This window comes from Cylas formicarius, unplaced genomic scaffold (genome assembly GCF_029955315.1).
Source record: "Cylas formicarius isolate icCylForm1 unplaced genomic scaffold, icCylForm1.1 PGA_scaffold_3__17_contigs__length_32017465, whole genome shotgun sequence".
In the NCBI taxonomy this organism is placed as follows: domain Eukaryota; kingdom Metazoa; phylum Arthropoda; class Insecta; order Coleoptera; family Brentidae; genus Cylas; species Cylas formicarius.
The window spans coordinates 28,737,686-28,752,484 of record NW_026844326.1 but is presented as its reverse complement, the minus strand read 5'-3'; the positions used below and the strand labels follow the sequence as shown (position 1 = coordinate 28,752,484).

Below are 14,799 nucleotides of genomic sequence, written 5' to 3'. Positions count from 1 at the left end.
GCCGGTCTGTCATCATCTATGCTCATTTCTAATATTTCTAAATTGTTTTCTTGACTCTTAGTTGAGGACATGTTGCGTAAGCTGTAAGCTGTTTATAATATATATCTTGATGTATACATTTCAACCACTTCATTTCACATGTGCACCATTTACGCATTTTGAATATTACTCAGTTTTATTACTAACACAAGTGGGTAAAGTTCGGTGTATTTTTTTCGGTGAGTATGTCGAAAAAAAATTCCAAGAATTGCCCAAGAATTTTTTACAAGTTTAAATCGAAACTGAGTTGCAAAGTAGTGACGGTGAATTTTATAGTGACGCGCCTGAAAATAATAGATTTGATAGTGATAATATTAGTGATAGTTACAAAAAGACAGAAAACCGTACCTTTACCATCAAGTTCTGGCAGCAGTGAAGAAAACGAGAATATAATACAACGATGTCCATGGCAGGACGTGCCACGGTGTCACTGGATTCTACTTCTGGGAATAAAATGGTAGGACAACAAATTCCTCATACTTGTACGAAACCCATAGAATATTTCAAGCTCTTTATACCGGTGAGCTAATAATAAAAATAGCATAGAAGAGATTGTCAAAAATTTCCAAGAGTTTTGGTCACAACATTCTAACGCCAAAATATCTTTTTTTGTGGCATGTTTATGTTTGGCTGCTCCACTTGCATAAAAACCATCTGTCTTAGGGCTCGATCTCAGAAAGTCAGTCACTATTTAGAATATTTGGACAAGCAATTCAAAGAATATTTTGTCCCATCAAGAGAGGTTGGTAGACGAATCTGTTATTGGATTTAAGGGTAAAATTAGTTTTTAACTTACAATCCTAACGAACCTACGAAATGGATGATACGAATTTATGTAGGTAATGGCGGATTCCGTATTAATGAAGCTTGATATTGGAAGATTTAGTGGGACCTGATTTACCTGTAAGCACAAAGATAGTGTTACATATACGTAACAAAATAATAGGCATTAACCCAGAATGAAGAGGATATCATTTTTGCACTGATAGATACTATATGAGCTTGCCACTTGCAGAAGAATTGTTATAACTAAATGTTCAGTTGACAGGTACTATTCAAATCAACCGCAAATTGTTAACACTTCGACTGGCTAACAAAAAAAAACTTGAAAAAAAAAAGCTAAAAGATAACGGGGTGGTAGACTCTTATTGAAGTATTGAAAATAGTACAGTGTACTCGCGAAAGGACATATATACGAGTGCAAAGGGTGAAAATGATATAAATATTAGAATTTGGGGGTATCTGACGACCAGTGGCCAAACTAAATCCAATTTTCAAATCCCAAGTTCTTCCCAGTTGGATAGAGGGCGTAAAAGTTCGATATCGCAACTACTAGTATAGCAGGTGAAGTTTGGATTAGTGCGAATTTAATCTTTTCAGTACGTTCGTGTTGCGGAGTTATAGATCTCTCTGTATATGTTGCTCCTATGGAGGAAAATTTTTCATAGTTGGATTTGACGTATGCTCGTCCCTTCCATGGAAAAATAAAACATCTTCTAAGCTATATTTTTGTGCTCATAAAAGAATACATTTTAGTTTTCCTGCACAGATACTTTTTGGAGGATAACCGAGTTTTACAAGCAGTCAACAAGTACGATAACATTTTGCTCACCTAGTATCTCCAATGTATGAGTAATCTCCCTTGGTTCCATGGTTCCTATCTGGCAAACATAATCCCCAGCATCTTGAGGCTTGACGTCTTTCAGCTCCAAACTGTACCCGCCTCCGGATAGTTCCGGGATTCCGGGTACACCCGATCCGGACACCGAAGCACCCACTGCCGGCGAAGGTAACAACCGAACCCTAGGATCGGGTGTCACTTTGACAGGACCCGCGGTTAGCACCGCTATGCCCCTTTTCCACGCCAGCACGTAGCTTCCTGCAACGGAACGGGACTCATTAAAAGCAGCAAGGAAGTCGTGCGAAAGACACCTCTCTTACCCGGCTGCGTTATCCTGCAAGGCAGGACAACCGTACTTCCGGTAGCGATCCGGTAAGTCTGACCTGGAGTCACAAAGGCAGGCGGTTTGCCCTCGGGGATCATGTCGAGCTCGTTACTCTGCGGCACCGATTCGAATCCTGAAACAACGGACGAAAAATAAATAAAACTGAATAAATAAAAGGAAATTTTGTTGTACGCGAAATAAGATCCGAACAGATTTTCTCGGTCCCACGCGGCTACGCTTTTTGCTTGCTTGGGCGTCACGGAAGGCTTATATGTTTTCGGGTGGGGTGTGCCTTTACAAAAAATAAAATAAACACCGTATAAATTAAAAGCAAATGCTGCTAAGCATCCGCTTTCAAAAGGTAAATTCACAGATATATCTAAGAGAAAGCATAATTATGGACATCGCCCTATAGTTTTGGTTAGCCAGAACCAGCTACACACTCCCTAGCTTAAATTTTCTACGTTTCCAAAGATCTCCCAAAACTTCGGTAGACTTAAGATAATTATGAACATCACCTTATAGTTTTGGTTAGCCAGAACCGGTTCATCACTTCGTAACTTAGATTTTCTACAATTTCGGTTGGTTAAAAATTATTATAAAGGTAATTATAAATATCACCTTATGTTTTTGGTTAGTCAGAATCAGTTATACACCGCGTAGCTTATAATTTCTACGTTCCCAAACTTCTCCCAACAACTACGATCTGTTAAAGATAGATAAACATCACTCTATATTTTTAGTTAGCCAGAACCAGTTACTGCTTCGCTTAGATTTTCTACTTGCGCCAAATTCTCCTATCAGCAATCGGTTGCATATAAAATTTCCGACATCAGCAATCCCTGAAAGTCGTAACGAAGCAACACTTTCTAAGTATTCTTAGGATTCGAGTGTCTATCAAAATTTTTAATCACCGTACTAATATAAAACGTGATACAGGTTTCTACCTGTATACGCTACCAGCGACGGGTATTTAGGATGCATGCAGAACAATCGGCCCTGTTAAGTTAAGTTAAGATTCAGACGATATTCTAGTTAGTTTTGCTAGCGACAGCCAATCTCATTTTAAAGGTAAATATTTTTATGGAACAAGGAAAAAATTACCTACGATGTGTTTCAATTCGGAACTGCCGAAAAGATATGTAGATGATTTCTTGGAATCCAGAATATTTGTAAATAGTATGACAATAAGCTGTGGAGGTTATCAAAACTACACTTAACCAGAACCAGTTTTTACAATTTAAAGGAAACTTCTGTAATGAAAAATAATAATAATAATAATATTAATAAGAATAATAATAATAATAATAACTCCAGAAAGCAGTCATTCTATCAATCTGCAACATAACGCGAAAAGTGTTAAGCCAAAAAATCACAATAGAACATTAGACGTAAAACTCCACTGTTTTTGTGACAATACTTGACCGACACTAGAATCTCGACCCGTCCTTACCTGCGTGAATAAAAAAAATATATAACAATAACAATAACAACGGCAATAATAATAATAATAATAATAATAATAATAATAATAATAATAATAATAGTAACAATAATAATAGTAATAATAATAATAGTAATAATAATAATAGTAATAGTAATAATAAAGGTCTTTAATTAAATTATAAACAATATAAGAATAACAAGTTTGACAAGGTTGATTCAGTCAACGAAATCCTAGTATACTGTTATAAGTCGTGAAAATACATAAATTGATAATTAAATAAAATGATAAAAGGATCAAACACAAAGTAATAACAATAGTTCATTTCATTTAGGACGCAGTTATCTATGTATTTCTTTATTTTGTAGTGTTTGAAGAATTTTAGTTTTAAATTTTTTGAATTTGCTTACGTTTTCTCTTTTATTTGGTAAATTAGTTAAATATGAAACAATATCATATTTTTGAAAATCGGAATAACGGGTTGAAAAATATCGAACAGACAAAAAGAAGAACCAAAGGTGAAAGATCAGTTCGACACTTCGAAAAATAACGATATCAGCAAACCATTAACATAACCTCTGGTCCATTTGGGATTCAAGCCACCTTTCCACTTCCCCCGCCGCCGACAGATATTTAAGATGCATCCAGACCAATTGGTACTCAGATTCGGACAGCGCTTTAAAGAAGTTTGTGGAAAGGTTAGAGAGACAGCGTCAAAATTCAGAACGTATCAAAAAACACCCGCTAATTTCTAGAGAAAATATAATACTAAAATATAAAGTTAGTTGCTTGGTAAAATAAACCTGTTTCAGAACAAGCCTCAAAAAAAATCGGCCTGTACGAAACTTAAGCCACAGATATCATGTTTTTGAGACAAGAACCAATATGCTCCGTTTACAATTCGGTTCAGGTTTAAACTTGAAAGTAGCATTCATTTCCGCGGAGAAAATGGTTTCGGCTTCGGAAAAAACGTGTGAACGTGGAAAAAATCGTTGGGCGCCGCCTCCGGAACCCTGCCGAAGTAAAAGTTGTCGTAAGAGATAAACTTCTCTAACTAAATAACGTCACTTACTTAACAAGATTTAACTTTAAATCGTTTTCCTGTTTGCCAAGTTGCGAATTCGTTGCCGAAAAGCTCGAGCAAGTACAAATTACTTCCCGTTTAAGTTCCTTGGGCGTTTTGTGTTCGAGTGCGTCGCTGAATGGAACTGTAAAGGCGGCAGTGATCTGTAAAACGCGGGTAATGAAAAAAGTTTAAACCTCCGGCGATGAAATATCTCGCCCCGTAAGTACAGTAAACTTGGATAGATGCGCGGTGTCATGACTCTTTGGTATAGTCTGTCTTAATCTTCGTCGTGCTGGCTTTTGCCCGCAATTATGCAAGTTACCTGCCGACGGCAATTAAACTTGGGTCCGGTAGGTATTAAAGGACCGAACATTACGGACGGAATGAAATGTCTTATTTTTTGAAGCAGCAACTAGGGACTTGTTTTGTTTTTAAAATGTCCTATCATGGCCAACTAGCACTCTAATATTTAAGGTGGCCGTGACAGGTCATGTAAGAATCCCAATTAATTCAAAGTAGAACAATTTTGATAATTGTTATTTAGCTTGAAAGAAACACACATCTCTAATTATTGCTGGTACATATTAATCCATCCATCCATCTCGAATTAATTTTGATGTTAATCTTTAAAAAAATCTAATAAAATACATATACGTAATATATCGTTATCAATAGGTTTGACTAGAAGAACATACAATAACGTAAACCTGATAAAACAGACTTCTAAAGCTTCAACATCATCAGCACTTTCGTTACACTGACCGTTGAATTAAAATTTGTAACACAAATTGCGGAAAACACAAACCGCAGTATTCTAACAGTGTGGCGATATTTTAAAACACGACCCTCAGTCTAGCGGAAGTCGGATGAGGCCACTCATAGACACAGTATTGGCAAGAAGGATATCGGTAGCGGCCGCCAGCTTTTAAACAGTGGAGAAGGGCGTGGGGAGTTTTTATAAGGGCGCCACGTATTTATACACCACCTAACCCGCCAAGGAGATAGAGTTTATTACTGTGTCACAATAACAACAAACTCGGTTGACACGGAGTATTAGAGTTTAATTATACAAATGTTGGTACATGAGTATATATATATATATATATATATATATATATATATATATATATATATATATATATATATATATATATATATATATATATATATATATATATATATATAAATATATATAAATAAGTCAAATGTAAAAAGGGAACGGTAAAGTCAGTCAATCGGAACGTGATCTTATTAGTTACCCCGCTATAGCGCCGCAAGGATTAGCGTCAACCGCCGGTAGTTTCAAGTCGACCAGGTAGATAGCGCGAAACCGAACGAGCGATTTATGACGTCATATATCTTCGAACAATGCGCATAGTATGAGAGGGAAGCTACCGAGCTTCGACACTAAACGAGGGTGTCTATAGAGTTACAACACAATCGAGGGTTATTACTAATAATTTAAGTTTACATACGTTAAATGACCTGAGCTGACTCAGGTGTATAACCGATAGATAACCGTAAGGTTTCACTCGTCTACTCTCCTAGCTCCAACCTTCCTAGTACGGCACTGCTGCGTACGCTTACACCGTGTTGCGGGCACGAACTTCTAAGTGGTGCGCGTGCTGCTCGGGAACGTGTAGTACCCAAACCGAGCCAGTCATAAATCCAAACGCGCCAGGTAGGAGGCAGGTAGAACAGGCAAGTCCAAGATCCAGGAAAAAAAAAAGGAAGATCCAAAACGGAGAAAGAACCAATCGGAAATTAAAACCGGGAACTAAACGCCAAGTAGGAAACCCTGTAAACAAATTCCTCAGTTTACAGTGTACTATAGCGGAAGATTCTTACCTCTAGCGAGGGTTTTCCACGCTTCCGCTCGCTTAACGACTCGTGCAGCCTGAATACAACACAAACCAATGGCTGCAATTACCACAACTCCAAACGACGGAAGCTAACCAGCTTAGCGCCTCTATACACAGCAGTGTTATAGGATCCCCAGTGATCGAAGGCGGAATCAATAGCACGTGGAGGCGTGAGCCGATAATCCCACAAAATGCTGCGTGAGCTGTTCAGCCAAATCCCAATAAGCCCTGGAACGGCCTCACTCGCCTCCCTCTCGGCTTCTACACAACAACAACTCACACGCAGCGGTTTTCGCTTTTTACTCCCCAGCAAAAATGGGTTCCGGTGGAAGAAGATTATCACCACTACATGAAATTTCCCAATACTACGTTAGAAATATCCTTTTAATGGCTTGTGCTAACTGTACCTAGTAACGTATAAGTGCAATAAGATCCTAAATAAAAAAATTGCCTGTGTTACTATGGAGACCTCCCGTTCGAAAATTTTACCAGGGTTCTTGACGAATTGGCGGAAGCGCTAACGGTGAAGAATAGACCGTTACAACAGATACTCAGGAATTTCAAAACATGACATTTTGTTTGTTCTTAAAATAAGCTACCATGGCCATCTAACGCGCGTGCTTTAATTATTGAGCCCAATATTAAGGCACAAGAAAATTTTTTTTCTTAGTTGGCCATGAAAAGTTATAAAAAAACCTCTATGCAGTTCAAAGCAGAACAATTTTGGCCATCGTTCTTTAATCAAATCGAAATACACATTTCACATTATTGATTGAACAAATTAAAGAAAAAAAAGATCCATCTTAAATTAAATTTGATGTTAATCTGTAAAAAAATCTAATAAAATATCTATGTGTAATATAAGAGCATACAATCATGTAAACCTGATAAAATAGGCTTCTAATGCTTCATCCGCATTTTCCTTACATCGAATAAAACAAACTAGCAGGTCTTATTTTTTTTTGAAGTTTTAAAATTTAATATTGACCGCCGTAGCTGTTTTTGACATTTTAATTAAAATTTACAACAAAAAATACAAAAAACAAACTAAAGTATTCTGCAGAAACCCAGGAATTGCAAATTATGACAGGACTGAGTTTTTTATAATAATCTGCCCTGGCCAACTAACAAAAATGTATTAAGCTTAATATTAATAAGAGTTGTACATATTTCTGATATGCTTTAAAGAAACTCGATAGAATCATCAAAAAATATGCACGGTAGATAGATAGAAAAAATAAGAGTACGTCATTGAATCTTTTCCTTTCCTAATAAGCTTTAGAAAAACCGAAATGCGAGAGGTGTCCCAATATGCCAAAGTTTCCAAAAAAATACCGCATCTCAAATGTAAAAAAATCGAAAATCGAAAAATCGGCAGCCGGTATGTATAGTTTAAACCAAATGAGGAAAATGAAGAGAAATCCTGCTGGTGCCCTCACGTGAATCCCCGACGAAAATAAATGGGTCGCCCCCATCTCCCCCATCCGAAAAAAAGGCCACGAAATTCTATTAAAGGCACCTATAAAGAGCGAGCCGGAGCGCCACCTAAAGCCGCCATCAATTTTCTATAAAATTCAGCTATAAAGCGCTCTGTCGTCTCGTTTAATGGATTCATTACAGAATTAATCAAAGTTTAAGGACATCCAGTAATGACGGCGTCTTTATATTAAGAGATCGAGCAGACCTCATTACAAAAAGTATTTTCGCGTCTCCCTCTCCCCCACCCCCACGGTTTGAATGAAAACGATCTCGTTCCTTGCTAAAAAAATTGTGCCCTCTTTAATTCTGGGAAGACGATTTGTTTAACGCGCGAGGGAGGGGAATTTAAGGCGTTGTAGATTCACATCGCGTCGAAGTAATGGAAACCAATTCAAATATACTACTGAACACATCTTAGACAGAAAACTCCTAAAAAAAGATCAACGAAGAGTACAAATTTCCAAAGAATTTATATTTTTTCCACGAAAAAAAGGGTTTCGAATGTGTTTCTCATTCGGTACTGGTCATTAACTTGGAAAAAAATCAGTATTTTGAGGGTGGTCGACGGAGTCCCTCAGGGTTACATTCTCGGTCCGGTATTATTTAATGTAAATTAAATACCAAAAACTCTTAATTAATTTAATTTGCCGACGACACGAACAGCAGCCGAAAGCATCGATGAAAGCCATATTTGAAAAAATACAATTACAGAAGCAGCCCAGCAATGGTTTCTGGGCAATAAGTTATCATTGAATGAAACAACAACTTATCGAGATATACGGCGATTGACTAGTTTTAATTTTTCTTTTTTTTTTCAAAATAAATCCAGAACATTTGTAAATAGTAGGAATGTATTTTATAGTTCTTGGTTTAGCAGTAATGTTTGCTTGTAAATCAGATTTCTGTCCAAAGTTACACCTAGGTATTGTGGTAAATTGTTATTTCAAGATGGACTCTTAGTTCTCTGTATGCCAGTCTGTTTTATGTGGCTTTGGCTGAAGGTTCCATCTATGGCAATATTTTGCCAGGTTCCTTAGGTTCTTTGTTAGTTGTTAGTCTGTTATTTCAATGCTGTTGTGTAGTCATCCGCATGTCAAAACTAGTTTGACTCTGTCTGAGCCTGAAGAGTAACGGATAAGAACATTGAAGTGGAATAAAATAATTGACATAAGTAAAAGGAAAATCAATGAAAATTTTGAAAATGAAAAGGACCCAGATAGCGTTTCGATTATTAGCAAAAATAAGAACAAAAACCACGTTACGTTCTCCCATTACATAAAAATCATCATCCAATACATTTATCTCGGAGTTCCAAAGAAGACTACATTATATACTGAACAACAAAACTACATTTTCAATCATCTAGGTTTAAGATATCTTGTGGTCATCGGGTTGGGTCAATGGCCTTCTTTTTGCTTAGGGAATAAGTGAACTTTTAGCCACATTTTACCACTCAATAAAAACAACGGTCTATAAAAAATCTTTCTATTTCGGCTTTAAAATTTTCAAATGGCAAATTTGTGACCTGCTTTGGAATTAAGTCATATAAGCTTGATGTTTTAAATGTATCGATTGTCCCATTGTGGGCGCTTTTATTGGGTATCTTGGTTATTCTTTTATATAAGAAGTTGCTGTATACGAGACACTGTGAAACAAAATTATAATGGCCCTTTTAGTTTTTGAGATTCAGGGTGAAATCCAAAACTATTGATTTTGGGACCACCCTCGTATGTCTACTATTACAAAGTGTTTGAAAAATAAGCTTATTACTTAATTTTTTTCATATTTTATTCCATTTCTAGCAGTAGGCTATGATTAATCTATTAAAAACAATATCTAAATACACAATTATTAACATACAGGAAACTGAATACCTTAAAATTCAATTCATTAAACGTGTTTTATAGGTTATGAACTACTATTTGTAATAATTTGTTATACTCTATTAACATTATATTTAAAGAACTGCTGTTTAAATGGCAGACCATTTTCTCCAATACGAAACTCCCACATTTTTCATATTTTTTTAAATAGAATTTAAAAGAATAATTGGTCTCCTTCGTAGAGTTTCGAAAGTGAAATCAATTGGCTCTCGAAGTTCTGCTTGGTTTTATATACTTTATTTTCCATATATCCTCATAAAAAGAAATCTAAAACCGAAAGATCCGGAGATCGTGGTGGTCATCTTACAGGTCCGTTGGTACCGATACATTTTTGAGGCAAGTTGTTATCTAAAAATGATCTTAAAAGTCATATACGGAGGCATTGAGTAATCTCGATATCGATAATTTTCTGTTTCACCCTGTATCTCAAAAACCAACAGCGCCATGATAATATTGTTGACGGTATCTTCAGCCACAGGCTCCATATGGTCAACGAGATTATTAATATAAACTAAAAACAATAGAGGACCCGCAACGGTGCCCTGTGGGACTCCGTGCATTACCATTCGTAGACTTGACATTTCATTAATGCAAAAAAAAATTGTTGGCTTTGTATCATTAAGATAAAATGATACTACACCCTGTGCAATGGGTTCCAAACCGTAAAAATCTAGTTTGTCCAGTAAATCTGAATGACTGACACAAGCAAAGGCCTTGGAGAGGTGACAGGTGATTACGCTCCCTTAGTTCAAAGCCCAAACATCCTTTCCTAAATCCAAACGGATTTGTCAAATCATTAGACTCAAAAACTAACTAAAATTAACCAAAACTATTGGGTTAATTGAAACCGGTCGATTATTATTAGGATCAGACATTTCAACTTTTTTGATGACCGGCAAAACGTTATTTGCTTTAAAAACCTCTGGATATACTAAAGTAGGAGCACAGCAATTTATTAGGTCTGTCACTCGTAACACTATTGCATTGCAGAACACTGTACTGATTCTATTATTCAAACAATAAGTTATTTGAGTTATTTGAGGACATTGTAACCTCCCGGACCTCAAGTAAAGAAACCAGTAGAAATCTGAATAAACATTTAAACATTTAAAATTTCATCCAAGGTTTCCAATATTTTATGCTCAATAGTAGCAAAAAATATATTGAGTTCGTCGGGGGATAAACCTTTAGTAAAATACTTTTTTTGTCGGAAAATGTCCCCATACATTCGTCGATCTTGTCTGAGCGTCGAAAAAAAAAGGGAAAACGCGAGAGCCAGTTGGCCGGAATTTATTGCAGCGTCAATCCGATTTTTTTAAAAAGAATCGCACCCGATCTCTCTCCTACATGCGGTATATTTCACCCCACGCAGAGTCCTTTTCGATTTATCACAGTTAAACCGAAAATATGTTAATTTTTAAAAGTGGACGGCACTACATTCAATCTTTTAAAAACTTTTAAAATTTCGTATACAGGGTGATCAAATAACGACGGCTCTCGGTCGCATCTCGGAACATTTTGTTGTCGAATGTGGCCAGAAAAATGAATTTCAAAGTCGTTAATTGCGCAAAACAAAAATTCATTTTTTTAATTAACAATTCTTTTAAAATGATGAAAAATAATAATCATATTTAATGCGAATGTTAATCCGCAGGGTTAAACCGTCAAACGTCTAAGATCGGTTTCAAGTAAAAGTAAGACTTTTTGATTTGTTTTTGGGAGAGTTTTCATTTAAAAAAAATAGTTTTTTAATTAGTTATTGAAAAATCCTTTTTTATGGGACTCATTTTAATGTAATTATAAAAAAAGGGTTAATTCCAGACGCGTCACCGAGAGTAATCTAATTCATAGTTAGAAATAACCATTACATTTCAGTATTTTTTCGTATTTTTAATATTTTCTTAGGTTCAGTAATTAAAAATACCTTGTTCTCTTCAAGTTTTTTCGTAACCCAAAATTCTTTACTTCTTTTCGGTCCGAACTTCATATTTTAATTGAAAAAAATATGTTTTAAGATTTTATTTTTTGAGGGGCAGGCAATTTCAAAATTAAATATAAACGTACCTTTTTCATTTAAAATGAGAAAATTCGGACGTTTGCATCAAAATCAGAAAAACTGTTTTTGAATAATTAATGAAAAACCGAATTTTTAAGTAAAAAAACTTTTGACATTAATTCTAGATCACCCTGTATATTTCCTAAACATTTTTTTTAATTAAAAGTGGATAATATATTCCGTAACAATTTAATATTTTGAAGGATGTACAAAAAATTCGAAACAGTCAAATATTGCAGAGAGTATTGCATGTTTTTTTTTTCAATTTGCTATACCGGAGTTTTAAAGCATGCATTTTATGAACAATGAACAATCGTATCTTCCTGACAAAGGTCCGAATTTTCTTAATTTAAATGGTTAAGGTTTATTCTTAATTTTTAAATTGCCTGCCTATAAAAAAATAAACACTGAAAATAAGTTTTTTTTATTTAAAATATGCAGTATTTTCACTACCTATTCTCAAAAAATATTACGCATGCGACAAAGAATAATAATTTTTCTTCACTACCAATACTTTTTTTCTAATTATATTGAAAGAAGCCCCTTAATACCGTTAATGAAAATGTCAAATTTTATCAAAATCAGAAAAAAAATTTTTGAATAATTAATATAAAAAATAATAAAAACTGTGACTCCTAATTATTTTGCATAATCAAAAGGTTAAAACTTTTAGGGTTGGAAGACGTCTGGATATTGCCTGCCTATAAAAAAATAAAAACTAAAAATATGTTTTTTTTATTTAAAATATGCAGTATTTTCACTACCTATTCTCAAAAAATATTACGCATGCGACAAAGAATAATAATTTTTCTTCACTACCAATACTTTTTTTCTAATTATATTGAAAGAAGCCCCTTAATACCGTTAATGAAAATGTCAAATTTTATCAAAATCAGAAAAAAAAATTTTGAATAATTAATACAAAACATAATAAAAACTTTGACTCCTAATTATTTTGCATAATCAAAAGGTTAAAACTTTTAGGGTTGGAAGACGTCTGGATATTTGTATGCTTCAGGTGGGTTTTTTATTTTTTTAATAAAAAATAATTAATAAACATCAACTAAGTTTAACACAGAAGACCCATATTATAAAATGGCTATTAAGTATCACTTCGAAACATGCTTGAATCGTTTGTATTGCTCGTATTTTGTAGTGTAAATATAAATTCTTCTGTGTTGTTAATTTAAGTGTATTTTACAGTGTAAATATACATTCTTCTGTGTTGTTAATTTAAGTGTATTTTACAGTGTAAATATACATTCTTCTGTGTTGTTAATTTAAGTGTATTTTACAGTGTAAATATACATTCTTCTGTGTTGTTAATTTAAGTGTATTTTACAGTGTAAATATACATTCTTCTGTGTTGTTAATTTAAGTGTATTTTACAGTGTAAATATACATTCTTCTGTGTTGTTAATTTAAGTGTATTTTACAGTGCAAATATACATTCTTCTGTGTTGTTAATTTAAGTGTATTTTACAGTGTAAATATACATTCTTCTGTGTTGTTAATTTAAGTGTATTTTACAGTGTAAATATACATTCTTCTGTGTTGTTAATTTAAGTGTATTTTACAGTATAAACATACATTCTTCTGCGTTGTTAATTTAAGTGTATTTTACATTGTAAACATACATTCTTCTGCGTTGTTAATTTAAGTGTATTTTACAGTGTAAATATACATTCTTCTATGTCTATTTGCTTATTTTATTATTATTTTTTGGTTGCTTGTATCTAGCATCTGAATTTATTTATATAAAGTTTTGTTATTAACTATAACAATATTAATTTAGCTAGGATATTATAATTTTCCTTTATTGACGATACTAAACACAATTAATTTAAGCAAAATAAGGCGCTTATTGTCATAGTCTATTTATCTATCTAAACAGATTACAAATTAACGAACATACTATGTAAAAATAATAAAATATAATTTTGAAACAATGATGAATATATTTTTCAGATTCATCAGGTTCATACATTGCTCAAAATCGAATTTAAACGCCTGTCTTCCTCGCAAAGGTCTGAATTTTCTTATTATAAATTAAAAAGGTCCCTTTAAACTACTTTTAAATTTGCCCGCCTCTCAAAAAATTAAAACATATTCTTTTTATTTAAAATATAAAGTTTGGGCCTCTAAGAAATAAAGAGTGCTAGGTTTGCGAAAAACCTTAAGAGATCAAAATAAAAAAGACGATTTTTTAATCTCAAAAACCAGTCATTTTAGGACATATTGGAAAACCCAATCGATCTTAGACGTTTGACGATTTTACCCTGGGTCACCCCCATCAGTAACGATTTATTATTTTGAAAGATGTACAGAGCATTGCATGCATTTTTTTATAAAGAATTGTATTACCAGAATCTTCGTCACAGAGGTCCGAAATTTATTATTTTAAATGAATAACGTACGTTTATATTTAATTTTGAAATTGCCTCTTAAAAAATAAAAACTAAAAATGCATTCTTTTTATTTAACATATAGAGTTCGAACTTCCAAGAAATAAGGAGTATGGGGTTTCGAAACAAATTCAATAGTCCAAAAAAAACGATTTTTTAAATAAACCTTAAGACCGTATGTCAAAAAAAATCATGTTCGAACATATTGGAAGGAAAGTCTTGTTTTTACTTGAACACCCAATCGATTTTATACATTTGACGATTTAAACCTGGGTCACCCTGTATATATATATTTATACCTTGGATAATATAGTCAGTTACAACTTAATATTTTGAAAGATGTAGAACAAATTTTTATATTTTTGTAAAAAATTGCTTTACCAGAATTTTAAAGTATGGTATGGAATTAAGGAAAGACCCGGGCAAGCTGTAAGAATGAAATATGGCGGAACAGGTCCGTACTTTGTTTAGAATTTAATTATTTGGGGTTTTGTTATGAAAGATACTAAACAATATTTATTTATTTATGTATGTATTTATGTTTAAATCTAAAATAAAATTACAAATATACATACGCACAATATATCAGTATCACTATCGATATCATCGCCTGTGCTAA

At 33.8% G+C, this 14,799-nt stretch overlaps 1 protein-coding gene across 1 annotated transcript in view; it reads right to left on the bottom strand.

Moving 5' to 3' along the window:
* LOC132699879 (limbic system-associated membrane protein-like) overlaps positions 1–14,799 on the bottom strand; it is a 169,562-nt gene that overhangs the window by 23,695 nt on the left and 131,068 nt on the right. The window contains exons 2-3 of the mRNA XM_060666834.1: positions 1,981–2,118; positions 1,652–1,918 (exon numbers count right to left, since the gene is read on the bottom strand). Coding sequence (XP_060522817.1) covers positions 1,652–1,918; positions 1,981–2,118 — 405 coding nt within the window. The remainder of the gene's footprint in view (positions 1–1,651; positions 1,919–1,980; positions 2,119–14,799) is intronic.